At 37.8% G+C, this 19721-nt stretch overlaps 1 protein-coding gene across 1 annotated transcript in view; it reads right to left on the reverse strand.

The window, feature by feature from the left end:
• Positions 1-6831, reverse strand: part of LOC103509972 — a gene marked incomplete at its 3' end in the record, with an annotated part of 117946 nt that extends 111115 nt beyond the window's left edge. The window contains exon 1 of the mRNA XM_026824153.1: positions 5379-6831. Coding sequence (XP_026679954.1) covers positions 5379-6831 — 1453 coding nt within the window. The remainder of the gene's footprint in view (positions 1-5378) is intronic.
• Between the last annotated feature and the right edge of the window lie 12890 nt (positions 6832-19721).

A 19721-nucleotide genomic window follows, 5' to 3' on the forward strand; every position in this document is an offset into this window, starting at 1 on the left:
AACCCCTCCCCCCCCCCACTCCTTCTCAACTTTAAATACCTTTTTTCTTTCTTTCTTTTAATCTGCACGACTTTAAAATTGAAAGGAGGAGGAGAGGAAGAGGAAAAAGAAGAAGAAGAAGATTAAAAGAAGAGAGGAGAGAGGATAAATAAGAAGAAACAAGACGTAGTCGGTTTGGTCAAAAAGAGTGAAAAACAAAATTCGAGGGGGAAATAAGATAAAACAATTGGGATAAAAAGAAGTTAAAAGTGGTTCCCTGGGTCAAAGGCGTGATAAGAAATAGTTGTGGTGGTAAGGCAGGACGTCCTGACAGGAACCAAATGGACCGTGTCTAGCCTAAGCCCCACGTGAGTCGAGAACTCCCTTGGTTTAACTCAATAGATGATAGTCATTGCTGGCCAACCACCGTTAATGGTCCCAATTTTTCTAACTACCATTTACTCTCTTTATAATAAGTATCATTTGCCTCCGTTGTTGTTTTATAAGAAGGTAAAAAAAAGCTAAATTTAACGTCATTATATAAACCTTCTCTGGTTTCATTTTATAAATAAAACCCAAGTAGGTAGATAGATGAGTAGGTAGGTAGGTACTTGGGTACAGGTAGGTAGGTAGGTAAGTACCTAGGTTGGGGTGGGTTGGAATTATTTTTATTTATTTTTAAACTTGAAAGACCATCACAATTTTTAAGAATATGCAGGACCTGGGTGGTTCATTGATTTTTATTCTCAGCACTCTCAACCGTACTTAACTTCGGTGTGTTCCAGAGAATGGTTTTACTTTTCCACAGTGACCTGAACTTTTACCCTTTTTTTTTATTTTATCCATAGTACCTACTGAATATTCTAGCCCATGTAATTACACAGCTTGGAGGACAGTGCGTCTTGTCTTGTAAGCGCTGGGCCGCGGGTTCAATTCTGGCAAGGCGCGAATTTTATCCTAAACAGATAAAGGTTCGTTCTCGGAACGGCTGGCTTTTTCCCTATCCTATCTTCCTTCTCTTTTCGCATTCAAAACGATAAGACCTTGGTAGTTACAAAAGTTACAACAGCTCTTGCCATCAAACCTCTTGAAAAAAATAGCATTATTAGGTAGGTATTCTTACTGTGAGTTTCTTTCTTTACATAACTCAATAACATACTTATTCGTATGCGCATGGAAATGTAAAAAAGTTTGCTTTACATAATAACGAATAACGTTGCTTTACATAATAACGAATAACGTGACGTAGGGATAATAATATATGTGATATAATAAGTATGTAGAATAGATGGATCCGGAAGAGAAAGGTACCTAACAGGGTAGAGGAAATGGGGAAGATGAAAACAAAAGAAAAGAAGAAGAAGACAAACTTGAAGTGAGAGAGAAGAGGAGGGTGAGAATTTAAAAAGAAGAAAATGGGAACAAATAGAATGGAAGGGAAGGTAGAGAGAAGAGAAAAACAAACAAAAATGAAAATAAAAAAGGCAAATGAATTTCTTTCCCAACACACTCAAAAGTGAATTATCTACTTACTTATTCGTATGCGCATGGAAATGTAAAAAAAGTTTTCTTTACATAATAACGAATAACGTGACGTAGGGATAATAATATATGTGATATAATAAGTATGTAGAATAGATGGATCCGGAAGAGAAAGAAAGTGTGAAGTTGTTATCGAGACCGCTGTTACTACCTTTAACTTTCTCTGCTACTATAATTTTCACCACAACTACAACTTCCATTGCTACTACACCAAGAACAGAAGTTATTGCTTCCATTACAACTACATAGACTATTGATATCTCCCCTGGGACTGTGGACATTGGAAAACGATTTCTCATATGCACTGATGCAAGCAGTAATGCACTACAACATTCTACCACACCATACAAAGGCAAGGTATACTGTGACCCAAATGTACGTAACGAGACGAAAAATCCCCCCACCCCGAAATCCCGAGAGAGTTTCATAAAACCATTTCATGATGTAACAAATGTTCGGATGTTACATCACAGATTAATGATATTTGATGTTCCCAACCTACGTAGCGCCCCGGGGACGATTTCAGGGAAGACTCTGTAGCCTGTAGCGGGTACAACTTGTCTCTTCCATTGTTTGTTACCTAAATTTTGTAATTTTAATGCTTTGTGCTTTGGTGCAATATTAAACTTTGAGACAAGTGAATTATCATACTTGAGATGAGAGGGAGGGAGAGAGAGAGAAAAGGAGGGAAGATATAAAGAGAGGGAAGAAGAAAGAAAGGGAGAGAGAGAACAGGAGGGAATGTGTGAGAAAGAATGAGGGATACAGGGAGAAAGAGAATGAGAAAGAAGTAAAAGAGAGAGAGAAGGAGGGAATGTGTGTGAGAGAGGGGAAGAGTATCAACCTACGTAGCGCCCCGGGGACGATTTTAGGGAAGACTCTGTAGCCTGTAGTGGGTACAACTTGTCTCTTCCATTGTTTGTTACCTAAATTTTGTAATTTTAATGCTTTGTGCTTTGGTGCAATATTAAACTTTGAGACAAAGGAACTACTTACGAGTATGTATCTACCCTACATGTTAATTGGACCATCTAACTCTGAATAATGCACACTACTAAACTTTTCCTTCTTGATTTTTCTGTCGTTTCTTCTCATTTATACTTTGGCTTCTGCTTGTTCTTCCTCATCTTCTCCTCCTCTCCCTTTTCTTCTATCCGGAATAACCGTTTGCAAACGGTTCAAAGGATTGAGGATTATTGGTCATCCCCTGTTCTTAATTGGAATCTTTTCATCTTCAAAATAAATAAAAGAAAAGTACCAGCATATTGTTTGCTACCTAAATTTTGTAATTTTAATGCTTTGTGCAATATTAAACTTTGAGTTAAAGGAACTACTTACGAGTATTTATCTACCCTACATGTTAATTAGACCATCTAACTCTGAATAATGCACACTACTAAACTTTTCCTTCTTGATTTTTCTGTCGTTTCTTCTCATTTATACCTACTTTGTCTTCTGCTTGTTCTTCCTCATCTTCTCCTCCTCTCCCTTTTCTTCTATCCGGAATAACCGTTTGCAAACAATTCTGGTGTTCAAAGGATTGAGGATTATTGGTCATCCCCTGTTCTTAATTGGAATCTTTTCATCTTCAAAATAAATAAAAGAAAAGTACCAGCATTAGAAATGTCACAAGGGAACCTCGTTACGCCATGCCTCAGTGTCACTGCAGGTGCAAACTGTTCAATAATAAATTTATAGCTTGAAAAGCTCATTAAGTTTCATGGTGATCTAATCAGGAGAGTTATTAATGGAAAATCCAGATGAGGGTTGAGGTGAGTTGTGAAAACATTGCTGAAATTTACTCGAGCAGAAAGATTAGCAAACAAGGAGTGTTCATTGCGAACAAATTCAATGGTGGTAGTATCCCAGGTGATGAAATGATATCGCCCAAACTCCATTTTAAAAGCTTTTCGTTAATAGGAATACCTACCGTAATATTTACGTGGATTTTTCGGAAATTTTCACTTTTAATGGTACCTAATTTAAAAAGGTACCAGCATTAGAAATGTCACAAGGGAACCTCGTTACGCCATGCCTCAGTGTCACTGCAGGTGCAAACTGTTCAATAATAAATTTATAGCTTGAAAAGCTCATTAAGTTTCATGGTGATCTAATCAGGAGAGTTATTAATGGAAAATCCAGATGAGGGTTGAGGTGAGTTGTGAAAACATTGCTGAAATTTACTCGAGCAGAAAGATTAGCAAACAAGGAGTGTTCATTGCGAACAAATTCAATGGTGGTATCCCAGGTGAAGAAATGATATCGCCCAAACTCCATTTTGAAAGCTTTTCGTTAATAGGAATACCTACCGTAATATTTACGTGGATTTTTCGGAAATTTTCACTTTTAATGGTACCTAATTTAAAAAGTTGAATAGAATAAAATAGTTTTTTATTGTAAATAAAACCAAAAGGTATCTTACAAAGTCAATTCAATGATCGTTTTGGTTATTGTGAGATTTTAAAGCCCCAAAATTCAACTTAAACTGACTGACAGAAGTCAAATCCGTGATGCTTTTCTACGAATGTTCATACCCGAAACGGCTGGCTTTCTCCTACCCTGTCTTCATTTTCTCTTCGATTTCGGGACGATAAGATCTTAGCAGTTACATGGTGGGACATGGGAGGTGAAATTTAATATCCCGAACTGAGCTGCTGTGAGTTGTGGAGGAGGAGGAAGAGACTTGGAAAGAGGAGAAAGAGAAGTGGAAAGAGGAGGAAGGAAGGAAAAAGAGGAGAGGAGAAGAAGGAAATAGAAAAGGGGGGGAAAGGCAGGGAAAAGAAGAAAGGAGTAAGGAGAGAAGACGGAAGAAAAAGAGAAGATAATGAAAGAGAGTAGGAGAGACAAAGAACAAGTTGAAGAAGAAGAAGAGGATGATGAAGAAGAAGTAGGTGGTTATAATAGAATATTTTGCCTTGTTTATCCTTATGCCCGAATATAGGACAGGAAAGTTCCTTTACCCCACTTATCCCGTTCATATCAAAACGTCTCGCATAATTTTACATGTCTACCTACCTTAATGTAACCTGTTACAAACTGACTGTGTAGGTGGTAAATTTAGATGATTATATTAGGTAGGTATAATCTTTCCTAGCTTCCTTTTTTTTCTTTCTTTTTTAAAGGGTTTGATAGAGGGAACTGACTGCCAAGGTCTTATCGAGCTGAAACCGAAGAGAGAAGAAAGACAGGATAGGAGAAAGCCAGCCGTTCCGAGAAAGAACTTTATCTGTTTAGAATCAAATCTGTCCCGGATGAGAATCGAACTAGCGACCTAAATAAATACACCTAACAAGGTCTATACCTATACCAGGAGAAGAAAAAGGAAAAAGTCTGTAAAAGAAAGTAGCAGGAAAGTAGGAAGAAAGGATGAAAAATAAGGTAGTAATAAAGTAGGGGAAGCTGGAAGATATACATATAGGGAGGGAAAATGTAATAAAATGTAAAACTGTGCTCCATCTGGTGCTAGTATCCTGCTACATAGTTTCTTGTGTAATGTTCAGAGAATTAAGGACAATGCGTTGTGTTGTAACTCCTCTGGTTGGGTGGTAGAGAATGTCGGATGGATTAGAAGACTAGATTTTGACGCGTGTTTGTTCGAATTTAATATTGTTTTACATAAACAGACAATATAAGTGTGACAAAAGTACTATTTCTCTTACCTAATAGGTATTACGTCATAATTTCTTGCGACTTGCAAAATGTAAAGTGACAAGTCATTTATGGAATAGCTTCTACAGTTCAAATCTTCTCTGTAGAAAACTGTAGCCAAGTTCACCAATAAAGGTACCCTACCAATTTTGATGAATTCATAACAAAAACAAGAGTTCAATATGGATGCGAAGCTCCCCTAAGCTGACACATCATGAAGTTGGGATTAGCAATGCATCTGATATCCAGAGCTGAGAATCCCATGAGATCATCCAATGGTGAGTAACCTGCTTGCTGCATGTAATTGATTTGTGCAATTGGGTTTCCACTGAACGCTTGTAACTTGCGAAGTTTCACGAGTAAGTTGTCTATTAGATGCCTCATGTTGTCATTGAGTATAACATGAGGAATTTCATCGTAACGAAATCTCATTATCTCATTTAGTATCATAGCTCCACATTGTTTTAATATAATGTGAGCTTTCTTCAGATATGTTTTCCTTGTATTTCGATTCTCTAATTTCTCTTGATAAAGTTGTGTTTCGTCATGGAGTATATTTCTAAGTACTTCAACAGACTCAGCTTCCTCTTCCATGATTATTTTCTTCTCCATGAGTTCGTTTAGGAAGTGTTTCAATAGCTTGTCAACATTTCGATTCTCCAATTTCTCTTGATAAAGTTGTGTTTCGTCTTGGAGTATATTCCTAAGTACTTCAACAGACTCAGCTTCCTCTTCCATGATTATTTTCTTCTCCATGAGTTCGTTTAGGAAGTGTTTCAATAGCTTGTCAAGCTCTGGATATTGGTTGCTTCTCATTTCCATCACTTTGAACTCGATTGTCATGGTGACGATTGTTTTGGCCAGTTTGTTTACTTTCTTCTCTAGAATATGTTCAGCATCCAAATCACCAATCACATCAAGTTCTAATCGATTGAGTCTATCCTTTAGATTTTGATTTGTTTCCTTCAGAGATGTTCTATTGAAGTGATTGTACAATGTGTAGATTTGGTTCTTCATCTTACATTGGTCGCACATGTATTTCTTCATGGTTTGTTCAGAAGTATCAAAGGTTGCTAAGGACTGAGATGTGTTGGTTGTGTCTGATGGTGTATCGTCAGTTATGATTTCATTCTGGTTATTGTTACTATCAGCGCTATCCAGGTTGCTTTGACTTTCCAAACATTTCGCGATGACTTTGTTGTCATCTTCGTTTTCATCCTGGTGTAAAACTTCAATTTCCTCATACAAATCTTTCAGCTGCAATCCAATATCCACTTTATATCTCGCTTCATTCAAGATATCTTCAAACGTGTTGATACTTATCTGGGATAATGCAGTGTGTGACTTCTCAACCTTTTTGTTGTCTTCTGATTTCGTTATCTCGACTGCTGATTTTTGAGCTGCACCTTTATAATTAGGGTCGAGGAGTAGATTGATAAGTTCATCGTCTTTCTCCTCCAGAGCTGCCTGCTTGTCTTCTATTTCCGCTTCATATTCCAAACGTTTCTCCACAAGTTCTTCAAGACGAGGTTTCAAATATTCAGAGATACAAAGGTGTTTCCTATGGACATTGGCGATGGCATGGAGTAGGTCTAGATTGGTTTGAACCAAGCCAGCGTGTTGGTGTTCTAACTTCTTCAATACATGGTTGATCACTTTCATGTTAGCTTTGCATTTTTCCAGGACAGGGTTTGGTGGGATTTCTATCGGTGTTTCCGGTGGCGGGGTTTTTCCTTTTTTTTTCTTACCGGCTGGCTGGGGACTGTTTGCTTTTGAAACTTGTGCCATTTTGTTGTACTTTTTTCTTTTATTTCAATTAGAAAATGATAAAAATAATGATGTTGGATTAAAATTTTAGAAAATAAGATTAGACTTTGCCTTCTAGCCAAGTTTTTAGATCTTACGATTTCAGTAGGTACTTTACTGATGGTTGTTCCTTTCTTCTTCTCTTCGTGGTTTATTCCAATATTTTCCAGTCAGTTTCACTTGATTTGCTTTTGTGCTACCTACGTGGCGATGGCGTCCTTCTCCTTCTCCTTTTTCTCCTTCTTCTTCTTCTTTTTCTTCTTCTCCTCTTTATTTATTCTTCTTCCTTCTGCATCAACAGTTTTTCACTTTTGTTTTAGCTCCCCCTTTAGTTTATTTTGTAACCCTATTTCTTCATTTTCACCAGGGATGTTTCCGCATATTCTTTATCAACCCAACATTCCGTCCCTGATGCAGACTGTTTGGTTTACCTGGCACAGATCGGATTTCGGGGTGCACTCAGCCTCTTGAGGACAATTGAGTATCTACTATCCAGTAGCGACCGGTGGTGGCATTACCAGGGTAAAAAGATTGATGGTAAATGAGAATATTATTCATAGTAAGGAGGCACTTAGTAATGCTGTGATTCTGTGATACCTACAAATGATGTGAAGAAAATCTCTGTTTTACCACAAGAGAGAGAGAGAGAGAGAGAGAGAGAGGCGAAAGGTTTAAAAGAAAAAAAAAGTTTGGTCATTTTTGTAGAAAGTCGTGTGATGTTCACTGACAGATTTTTCTCAATTATTGTAAAATTTTAACCATAAATGTTTAGTGGGAGGGGAGATTGATTGATTTTTTTTTTTTTTCAAACTTGCTTTTTTTTAGAAAGTCGTGTTTTGTTCAGGAGAATTTTTTTCCGTTGTAAATTTTTTTCTTCTCCAGATTGCTAGAGAGTAGAAAAAAAACTCGAGAGACGGAAAATGGAAAACTCAATTTCCTTCCAATTTGGTTACCTTCCGCTCGAAGTAAGAAGAAGAAGAAGAATAAGAAGAAGAATAAGAAGACGAAGGAGAGGGAGAAGAAGAAGAAGTAGAAGGAGAGGAGGAAGTAGCAGAGAGGTTGGTTTCTCAATTTACAATAGTGTAGGTATAGCCGGATGCAATAATAAAGCACTAATCAAAGCAAGTAATCAAGTAAGAATATAGTACCTAATCAAAAGATATTATTATGAGTTTCGCCCACTTTCCGTTCCATTATGATCTCATCATCAGTTCAGTTGTTTGATTTGTAAGTTTTTTTTCCTCTTCTCCTCTCCCTCTATCTTTCCCTCCCGCTCTCCCTCTCTCTTTTTCTCTCTTTCTCTCTCTTTTTCTCTCTTTCTCTCTCTCTCGCTCTCTCTCTTATCTCTAGAATTCATTAGCCCGAGGGGATCTCTAGGACTAAGTTACAGGTGGATCTGACGTAGATTAGGTAACAGGTAGGTATTAGGATGGTAGGTTGAGTAGAAGGACTAGGGTTAAATTAGGAGACCAAGTAAAATAAATAAATTAATAATAATAAAAAAAATCCTATTGGTCAAACCTTGAAAAAAAAAAAATGGAATATCTTATTTTTGGGATCGAAATGGTTTCCTCCCCTTATTTGCGACCGTGTGTGTGTGTGGTGTTATGGGTGTGTGTGTGTGGTGTGATGGGTGTGTGTGTGATAGATGTGTGGTGTGATGGATGTGTGGTGTGGTGTGTGTAGTGTGTGTGATGGGTTTGTGGGTGGGTGTGGTGGTGGTGTGCGTGTGTGGTGGTCCCGTACAAAGGACGGGTCAACCACTAATCTATCATAATTATTATAAAATGCAAATTTCTAGAGACAAACAAAGAGAGTATGAGAGAGAAAATATTTATAATAGAGAGATAAAAAGAGATAGAGAAAAAATCTGCTGTAATCTATGATGTACACTGGAGGGAGAGAGAGATATTAAAAGGGGGGAGAGGTAAATGCAACAGAGAGAGAAGGAGTGAATGAGAATGTGTATCCCCCTCCTCCTCCTTAAATAATCTGGTGTTATCTCTGATGTAAAACTGGTGAAATGGAGGAAAAAATATATCATAAATAAAAATTATTATTGTGAGATTTTAAAGCCCCGAAATTCAACTTAAACTGACTGACAGAAGTCAAATCCGTGATGCTTTTCTATGAATGTTCATACCCGAAACGGCTGGCTTTCTCCTACCCTGTCTTCATTTTCTCTTCGATTTCGGGACGATAAGATCTTAGCAGTTACAGTTTCCTTTATCAAACCTCGTAAAAAAGTAAATACCTACAAATGAAAATTAGTTAACTCCATTTTTACAAATTTTGTCCAACCTACCTTATTTTAACCAAACAGTAAAGAATGATGTCGGTATTAAAAAAAATCGAGCGGAAAGTGCTAGATAATAATTAAGCGGTGTTGTTTCCCTACCGACGATATTCATGGGGGAGTTTGGAAACTAGAGCTTGGTGGTAATGGTGACGAACTGCATAAATAAATTTACCCAAGGATACTAATTAGTTTTTATTACACAACATGTTTTACCCCAAGTATTTTGTGTTTTCCAATGGGAAAACTCTATCGTTACATCGCGTCGTTCCAATATGTTTCGAATTTCTCCCATATACCACACGGGAGAATTTCTCCTTTTCAAATGCTGACAAAGAGAGACGGTGCCTCTGCTTCCAACAGTTGGTTCTGAGGTGTTTACATCACCGTCAGTTTCACCTGTTATCGTCATCTCACGACATCCACCTACTCACATTAACTTTACCCAGATGGAGTGGGACTGGAAGAATCGTGATACTGAAGGTAGAAACAGACATCACGTCACGTCACGTGAGCTCATGGGGAGTCAGAAAGATGTAGTTCAAAGTTTTCCCATAATATTGTAGGTTAATTTCGTTCAGAACAGCCACACTAGCATCACGTCAAATGACGTACCTAACGAACATTTCTTTTAAACTTGAAATAAGTGGTTTGTTTGTTCTATGTAGACTGAAGACATTCTGTCCCAAAGTCCCCCCTACTATACTCCGGCCTGAATCCAAAGTCTGGAGTTTCGAATTCATATGTTGTACTTGATTCCAGTTGTTGAAACTTTACTTCTAAACCCCATAATAATTATATCACTCAACATATTGGGTTATGTCATTTGCCTTTACACAAGAAGATAATGTTCTATGTATTTATTTATGTACTCTTGTGCTTACCATAATACGTACGAGTAGGTAAATATACATATTATTATATGTAAAGTTTGAATTAAATAATCACAGAAACTGGATCTTGTTACTTACTTTCTATAAGAGCCTCACCTTTTCCCGTGGTCATACAGGGTCGGCATTTTTCGTCAGCCTTTCAATCAGCCCTAGCTAGGGTGATTGTTTGGGCTAACACTTGGTTTTGGCTACAAAAATTTTACAAGTGGATGCCCTTCGAACTTTTACTGTCTCTTTAGCCAGGGACATTTCAGACTGCTAACCTCCCTGTTTAAAGTCCCCCAGCCAGACTATAATATCTCTGAATGTTGAATATACCTACCTATACCAAGTTGAATATTATGAATCCCCTTCCAGCATGTTTCTTTTGATTTTTGACATGAGGTATAACATTTTGTTCCTTTTCCTCCCCGGCCTTGTGGCTTCGTAGCTTTGTAATTTGCTTTGCGGTTTTGTAATTTGCCCAATGAAAACATCACCCCCTACATTGCCCTGCGCTGCGCTGGTTCAAACACGGAAAATCCTTTTGACAGTTAAAACATCTAATGTATAACTGTATAGCTACTGTATATTATGCCATGTATATAGGCTTTTCTGGTGATGTAAATATCACACAACCCACGATAATATAGGGTGCGTCAGAAGAATAAACAATTTATTTCACTTTAAAATAACAAGATAGTGTCAGGGGTTTCCAACTAGTGGCCCGCCACGCGCCAGACGATTTTCGTGGCCCGCGAAGCTTTTTGGGATTTGTACATCAAACTTACCTACATGAATGTAAAAAAAAAAAAAAAAAAAAAAAAAAAAAAAAAAAATAAAAAAAAAAACCAAAATTCTGAAAAGAAATTTTAGTCGCGTTGAGCAAAAATGCTAGTCACTTGCCAGTTGCCACGGCTGTTGTTCCACTATCAATACACTTCTTTAAATTTGATTACTTTACTACTAACCCCTCGAAGCGCTAATCACAACACTATTAAGGTTGATCAAAATTAAATTTACCTAGGTACCTACGTACGAGCTACGAGCTATTTATTTACTCCAGCTATTGGTACGAGTACTGGTAGGTGGTATTTCCTTTATTCCGCTTTATTTTAAGTAGAAACATTTACACAGTCCCACAGGCAGACCCTTTACAATACATTTTCCTTATCCCTTCTTCCTGTGTTCGAGGAACGACATTTCTGGTGAACATCCATGGGAACTGTAACAGTTAAGTTCTTATCATCCCGAAAGCAGAGAGAAGGAAGACAGGATAGAAGAAAGCCAGCCGTTTCGAGAGCGAACCTTGATAAAATTTGCCTCGGGCCCTGGCGGGAACCAAACCCGCGACCTAGAGCTTACAACACAGCCGTGCTACACTCCAAGCTAACCAGGCTGGCGAGAAAGGACCGTGATGCTACCCGTTGATTCCTCCTGTTCGCTGAATTCTGTTGTTTGACATCATAATTACTTAATGCTGCTACCCTCAAGTTCCTCCCAGTTACTTGTATCCTCACAAAAACACAAATGTGAAAAAAAGGCCAAGTTCGTATCCAAAAATGTCGGCCCTTAAAAGTGGTGAGATTAGAAAATTAAGCCCAAGTCTGCATTAGCAATTTTTCGTGTCTGCTGAAAATGCCGGATCTCAATTCCTTCAACCTTCTCTCAATTTCAACTTGGCAATGTTTTTCCTTCTCAAATTAATACCTATTATTAACATGAAAAGTGAGTCAGTCGTAAAATAAGCGATTTTCAAACCGTTTTTTCTACCCCTTCCGGTAAAGCTAGAACTTCGGAATTTCTCAGGTATAAAAAAAATCCCTCATGTTGAAAAAATTTTCAGCGTCAAGGACTTCTAATATCATGGTTGTATGATCTGCAGAGAGAAGTTTGGAATATGGCACTTATTTTTCCAAAATATGGCATTTATTTGTTCAAAACATGGCAAAATGAGCATTTTTTTCAAGAATCAGAGGCAACTATTTTACATTTTTCCTTGGAACGTCAAATAAAAATTGAATTTTCAGCCTTTTAAAATAATTTTTCGCTGTTTTGACTTCAGATTTTGATTTTTGAGGACTTTTTACACAAAAATCGACCTTTCATGCCATGGCAATATGGCATTTGAACTTCCTTGCCTGATCTGTGATACATTTGAAACTTGTTTTCCCTCCACTACTTTCGAACCTCCTTGATTTCATTCCAAAAATTTTGCCACGTGCATTTATCTCCATGGCTAGTCAGTACTAGGTTGTTCTTGAGAGGCTGAGTGGGTCCCTTAAACACCAAGTCATGAGAGTAGAACAGAACAGTTTGCATGAGAAAAAAAGGTCTCACTCCGCTGGGCATTGAACCCGGCTCTGCCACGTAGTTATCAATGAGTCATGGAAACTGACTCCCTTCAGTCTTCAGGTACAATTAGGAGAATACTTTTTGAAAAATTTCGCCTGCGGCGCTCAAAATTCGATCGGATTCGTAAGAAGTTGGGAGGGGGTTGCTCCCCTATGTACATAATTATGTGGCCCGCGAAGTACCTCCCAATGTAGAATGTGGCCCACATACACATGGAAGTTGGAAACCCCTGGTATAGGTCTTAGGTATTGAGTACTGAGGTCAAAGTGGACGCCCGTGCAGGAACTAACCACGCACGAAATTGCTTAGCTTCTCTGTTGATCTGTTGTAAATTGGGGAAACCTCATAACAGGTGAATGTTCTTTTTTTTTTCCTTTAAAATAATAAAAAAAGAGCTTATAATGGGAAGTATTGTGTCTCTTCTCGCCCATCTGATGAGAGGCATACTACGGGATGGGCATGCTACGACACAGACCACAAGCGTCCACCCCCCGTCCCCCTTGCCCTGTACAAATTCCCTAATAAAGTCACCCATTTTGGACGAGATGTAAGGATGAGAAGAGAGGGAGAGGGAGGAGGTGGTGGGACATGGGAGGTGAAATTTAATATCCCGAACTGAGATGCTGTGAGTTGTGGAGGAGGAGGAAGAGACTTGGAAAGAGAAGATAGAGAAGTGGAAAGAGGAGGAAGGAAGGAAAAAGAGGAGAGGAGAAGAAGGAAATAGAAAAGGAGGAGAGAAGACGGAAGAAAAAGAGAAGATAATGAAAGAGAGTAGGAGAGACAAGAACAAGTTGAAGAAGAGGAGGATGATGAAGAAGAAGTAGGTATAATAGGACGTTATAATAGAATAATATTTTGCCTTGTTTATCCTTATGCCCAAATATAGGACAGAAAAGTTCCTTTACCCCACTTATCCCGTTCATATCTAAACGTCTCGCATAATTTTAGATGTCTACCTACCTACCTACCTTAATGTAACCTGTTACAAACTGACTGTGTAGGTGGTAAATTTAGATGATTTTATATTAGGTATATTCTTTCCTAGCTTCCTTTTTTTCTTTCTTTTAGGGTTTGATATAGGGAACTGACTGCTAAGGTCTTATCGTGCTGAAACCGAAGAGAGAAGAAAGACAGGATAGGAGAAAGCCAGCCGTTCCAAGAAAGAACTTTATCTGTTGAGGATAAAATCTGTCCCGGATGAGAATCGAACTAGCGACCTAAATAAATACACCTAACAAGACCTATGCCTATACCAGGAGAAGAAAAAGGAAAGAGTGCGTAAAAGAAAGTAGCAGGAAAGTAGGAAGAAAGCATTAGGATGAAAAATAAGGTAGTAATAAAGTAGGGGAAGCTGGAAGATATATAGGGAGGGAAAATATAATAAAATGTAAAACTGTGCTCCATCTGGTGCTAGTATCCTGCTACATAGTTTCTCGTGTAACGTTCAGAGAATTAAGGACAATGCGTTGTGTTGTAACTCCTCTGGTTGGGTGGTAGAGAATGTCGTATGGATTAGAAGACTAGATTTTGACGCGTGTTTGTTCGAATTTAATATTGTTTTACATAAACAGACAATATAAGTGTGACAAAAGTACATAGAATAGGTACATAAGCACACTTCTCTTTTTTACTTTCCTTATCATATTCCTAGATTCGTATAAGCTTAACCCAAACATATAGGGCTGTTTGCCCCTACACCTAAGCCTCGGAGTGGGTTTTTTGTTTGTGGAGTCCTTGTAAGCGCTAGGCCGCGGGTTCGATTCCCGCCGGGGGCGGATTTTATCCTGATGGGATAATGTTCGTTCTCGGAACGGCTGGCTACTGCCTACGATCTTATTGCAAGTGATCAAGCATGTCACAAAAAAATCCCGAAATAAATCGCCCATCGATCATGGGCCAAAAAACCCTTTCTTGGGGGCTCAGGGGAGCTTTAATAATTGCTTGAAAAGTAAAACGAATATTTCCACCAATTTCTCGATTTTCACAATTTGATTCCAATGTACTTTCTCAATAGCTGCATATGGTAATGGAAAGTAAAACTGGACAAGGATGATTCGAGTGTATAATTACTGTAAAGATGGGAAGAGATTTAGTCGAGGTTGAGTGGAAGAGTACTTGAAACTCCTAATATCAAATTACCCATGTCTTTTTATCTCTTTGAGACGAAAATTTGGTGTGCTTTTTCAATGGGATGTGGTATATGTACATCATATGGTATGTCATTTCCTATCCTACATATTACGCAGGGATTTCAATGGGATGAAAGTATTTACGTCCATATTTATCCAGTGATTTACAAATCTGAACATAAATGTTAAGGTAGATAATATTTGGAGGTACCTATAATTATAGTTTCTCTTCATCGCCATTGATGAATACGTACATCATTGAAAGGATGAAAGGTTAATCTTCACACGTGCCTCTAACGAAACAGAAGACTCTAAGGCTATTCGTATATTTTTCTCTATGTAATTACATAATATTATTATTTAGGTATCCAACTAATAATACCTATACCTTATACATAATATGTATAAGTTTGAGGGTTAAAATTATTACCTCCGAGACGAACTTTATCCTAGACAGGTAAGGTTTGCTCTCTTAGCGGCTAACTTTCTTCTATCGATTTCGGGACGATAAGACCTGGCAGTTAGATTCCCTCCATCAAACCGCTTAAAGAAACAAGAGGAAATGAAAACCTTAAAGCTGCTTTACCTCCTCAAAATTTCAAAACTCGATTTTCGTCTTTCGACTTTTCTTGAACAAAACCTTTCAATTTCGCCTTTTGTTTATCATTTTTTATTAGTCAGAAAATCAAATGAGTACTGTCAAGATTACATCGACGAGAAGAACACGAATGTTATAAAAATCAAGACACAAAGTCAATTATTACAAGAACAAGAACAACATTAAAATTATTTTTTATAGTATCTATAGAATGAAATGTAAATATTAGGTACCTAGTTATACATTGTAAATTCATATACATGAGAAATAAGCTTAGGTAACTAAACTACATATGATCCAAATTTCGTGAGATTACATTGAAAATTGACAGAGTTATGATAGGGGTAAAAATGCGTCGAAATGTTTCGTGTAATATACACACTGGCGTGCTCAGGCCGGAACTTGGCCTGCCGCACTGCCGTGCGCCTAGATCCTCTGATCTACTGTAGGTATAGGTACTTAATCACGCCTATAAGTCCCTCCTAAGCTCCCAAGTCATTCAGTTTGCTTTCCATTGACTTCTCTCCCTCCTACTCCATTCTCTACAAGATCTCTTTTAAATCATTCTCCCCTCCTCCTCCTCTCCCTCTCTCTCCATTTTCCTTCAAAACAACTCATCTATCAATGTCCTCTGAGAAAGAAGAGGAAAAAAAATTGGGTGCTAACATCACACGACTTTCTATTACGTTACAGATGAAATCGATCAAAGTTTCGAAAATGAATATGCAAACTACATAGATCTTTTCGAGCCCACATTATTAGGGGTCGACACTTCTCTACTGTTTTCGACATTATTTTAACCGCCTACGATCTTAATGCAAGTGATCAAGCATGTCACAAAAAAATCCCGAAATAAATCGCCCATCGACCATGGGCCAAAAAACCCTTTTTTGGGGGGCTCAGGGGAGCTTTAATAATTGCTTGAAACCTAAAACGAATATTTCCACCAATTTCTCGATTTTGACAATTTGATTCCAATGTATTTTCTCAATAGCTGCATATGGCAATGGAAAGTAAAACTGGACAAGGATGATTCGAGTGTATAATTACCTACTGTAAAGATGGGAAGAGATTTAGTCGAGTTTCAGTGGAAGAGTACTTGAAACTCCTAATATCAAATTACCCGTGTCTTTTTATCTCTTTGAGACGAAAATTCGGTGTGCTTTTTCAATGGGATGTGGTATATATTTATGTACATCATATGGTAGGTATGTCATTTCCTATCCTACATATACAGGAGGGATTTCAATGGGATGAAAGTATTTACGTCCATATTTATCCAGTGATTTACAAATTTGAACATAAATGTTAAGGTAGATAATATTTGGAGGTAGGTATCTATAATTATAGTTTCTCTTCATCGCCTTTGATGAATACGTTCATCATTGAAAGGATGAAAGGTTAATCTTCACACGTGCCTCTAACGAAACAGAAGACTTTAAGGCTATTCGTATATTTTTCTCTATGTAATTACATAATATTATTTAGGTATTCAACTAATAATACCTACCTATACCTTATACATAATAATTATGTATAGGTTTGAGGGTTAAAATTATTACCGTCCGAGAAGAACTTTATCCTAGACAGGTAAGGTTTGCTCTCTTAGCGGCTAACTTTCTTCTATCGATTTCGGGACGATAAGACCTGGCAGTTAGATTCCCTCCATCAAACCGCTTAAAGAAACAAGAGGAAATGAAAACCTTAAAGCTGCTTTACCTCCTCAAAATTTCAAAACTCGATTTTCGTCTTTCGACTTTTCTTGAACAAAACCTTTCAATTTCGCCTTTTGTTTATCATTTTTTATTAGTCAGAAAATCAAATTAAAGTTTCGACCCCCGGGAGTTGACTCTGGGACCTCCTACATACCAGACCAGCATGTAACCAAAACATGAAGATTAGTTTTCACTTTTACAGCAGAGGTTATTTTTTAGCTTTTTACCTAAACTCCCTTTTGAAAGATGAGCGAGCTACCTATTTATTTTTTCATCTAAGTTTTCTTATGCTTTCAGACTTCGTAAAGTAGGTATATTTTTATTTATTTTTTTTTTTCGTTCTTCTTCTTTTTCTCCTCCTCCTCCTTCTTCTCCTCCTCCTTCTCCTTCTTCTCCTTCTTCTTCTCCTCCTTCTTCTCCTCCTTCTCCTCCTCCTCCTTCTCCTTCTCCCTCTTCTCCTCCTCCTCCTCCTTCTCCTTCTTCTCCTCCTCCTTCTCCTCCTCCTTCTTCTTCTCTTTTTTTCTTTCTTTTAAGATTCCTTTTAACAGTCTTTTCTTTCAGGGAAATCATTAAGTAGATGATGAAAGAGAGAGAAGGACGGAAGGAAAGAGAAGGGAAGATACCTATTATATTCTTTTCCTTCTTTATGAACAAATGAGATTGGCTTCTTAAGTCTGTTATTTTTACATTCCTTAAGGGAAAAAGAGAGAGAGGGTGAGGTAAGAAGAGGAGAGAGAGAGAGAGAAAATGGAAGGAAATTGGAGTTAAATACTCTTCACACCCACGTGACCTAACTTTTAATAGTGACGTCATTGATGTAGCACAGGACCTATAGGCACCAATACCTGTTTCTATATAACCAACAAAAATCTTGAGAAACCAAAACCAAGTACGGACAGATCTCTAAGTTTGGTAGTGCTTTGTTGAGACTGTAGAGGCTATCTAGAATCTGAAATAAAGGTTGTCTCCACCTCTAAACTATGTACGCCGTACGAGGAAGTATCATTGGTTTCTAAGACAGTTTTTTCTTTTATTCAAAGGGATAATAGACCGAATAGGTATAGCTATTTGAGTAGGTACTTACCAATCTATCTAGCTGATTCTAGCCTGTTTTAAAAGCGTGGAGTACTAGGCACATCCACCAACGTTTCTTTCCTTGCACATTGCATACCCGAGGTAGTTTCACGGCGTTCATACAAATGAAATCTATTACAAACCCAAGTTTAATGTGAGGGAAGGGATAAAGCCCATTTAGCTTTCCAAACCATTGAACATTGGACTTGTCAAATATATAATTATAAAATACCAAAAATACCTATGTATTAATTATTTTTCCACTTTTAAACAAAATGGAGATACCCAGGTTTTTTTTTTTTAATAAGGTACGTGTTGCGAAATTTCTCTCTACTGAGATAGTGAGGTGACATTGCTATCTCTATCTCTCTTCTCCTCCTCCTCCTCCTCCTCCTCCTCCTCCTCCTCCTCCTCCTCCTCCTCCTCCTCCTCCTCCTCCTCCTCCTCCTCCTCCTCCTCCTCCTCCTCCTCCTCCTCCTCCTCCTCCTCCTCCTCCTCCTCCTCCTCCTCCTCCTCCTCCTCCTCCTCCTCCTCCTCCTCCTCCTCCTTCTCTATCTCTCTCTCTCTCTCTCTCTCTCTCTCTCTCTCCTCCTCTCTACCTCGTTCCCAATATTTTCTCATTTAATTTATCTCTCTCTTTCCTTTTCTATTCCAATCTTGGTTTCCTACCTAGGTACTAGGAACTAGGTAGGTAATGTAGGTATAGTCTCCTATATGCTATATGTATTCCAATTTAAAATAAGTTGTTGTCTTTATTCAAGCACTTCATCTGTATGATAATTTGATAATGTTTGTGCAGAAACTATAGACTACTTAGGTACGTATGTCTATTATGTATAGCTACTCTATACAGGGTGATTCGGAAAGTGTACATACAGGGTGCCCAGACGTCGTTTGAATGCAACTGAGAACCCCTGCAGCTTAGGTTTGAAAGTATTTGAGGATCCCTGTTCAAAGAAAAGTCTTAGATGATGTCTATGTATTTAATTCTGTGAGGTGGATACTTTTTTATTTATTTTACATCACATCATGCATTCATTATGGTAACTAATAGTTCCTGTTTGATTGTTTGTTCCCACCACTTTCATTCAACCACCGAAAAGGTCTTGCATTCAAATCAGTGGACCCTCCGGTATAACACCACCCCTGATGACTTCAGCAAGTTCAAATTCTTCTAGAATCAACACACACACTAAAAAGTTTGTGCTGAAAATGCTGCATAAGAAAATGCTGAAAGTTTCATTCAGATAGAACATGACGTCTAGAATTTAGAACAAATAAAAATTAAACCATCTTTCGGGGTGTGTCACTATTAAATAATTTTCTGTTTCTGGTCATTATTATTTTATTATAATCATTTTTATAATAGAGGAACCCCTCCTAAAGTTTTCCAAAGAGCGTCTGTTCAAAATATTTGCTCACCTTTCTGAACCACCCTTATGTATGCATTGTTGCATAGTTGAAACATTTCAGGAAGACCCTGTAGGTACAATAGTATTCACCACCATGTTTAGACTGTGGGATAAATGGACTTTCCGCTCTAATCTAACGCCAAGTGTATATAAAGGTAAGTCATACCTCTAATCCTTTTCTATTTCGGGGTTTGTTCAGTCATTAATAATTAGGAACTCTCTCTCTCTCTCTCTCTCTCTCTCTCTCTCTCTCTCTCTCTCTCTCTCTTTCTCTCTCTTTCTCTCTTTTTCTCTT

This window comes from Diaphorina citri, unplaced genomic scaffold (genome assembly GCF_000475195.1).
Source record: "Diaphorina citri unplaced genomic scaffold, Diaci psyllid genome assembly version 1.1 scaffold547, whole genome shotgun sequence".
Taxonomy (NCBI): domain Eukaryota; kingdom Metazoa; phylum Arthropoda; class Insecta; order Hemiptera; family Psyllidae; genus Diaphorina; species Diaphorina citri.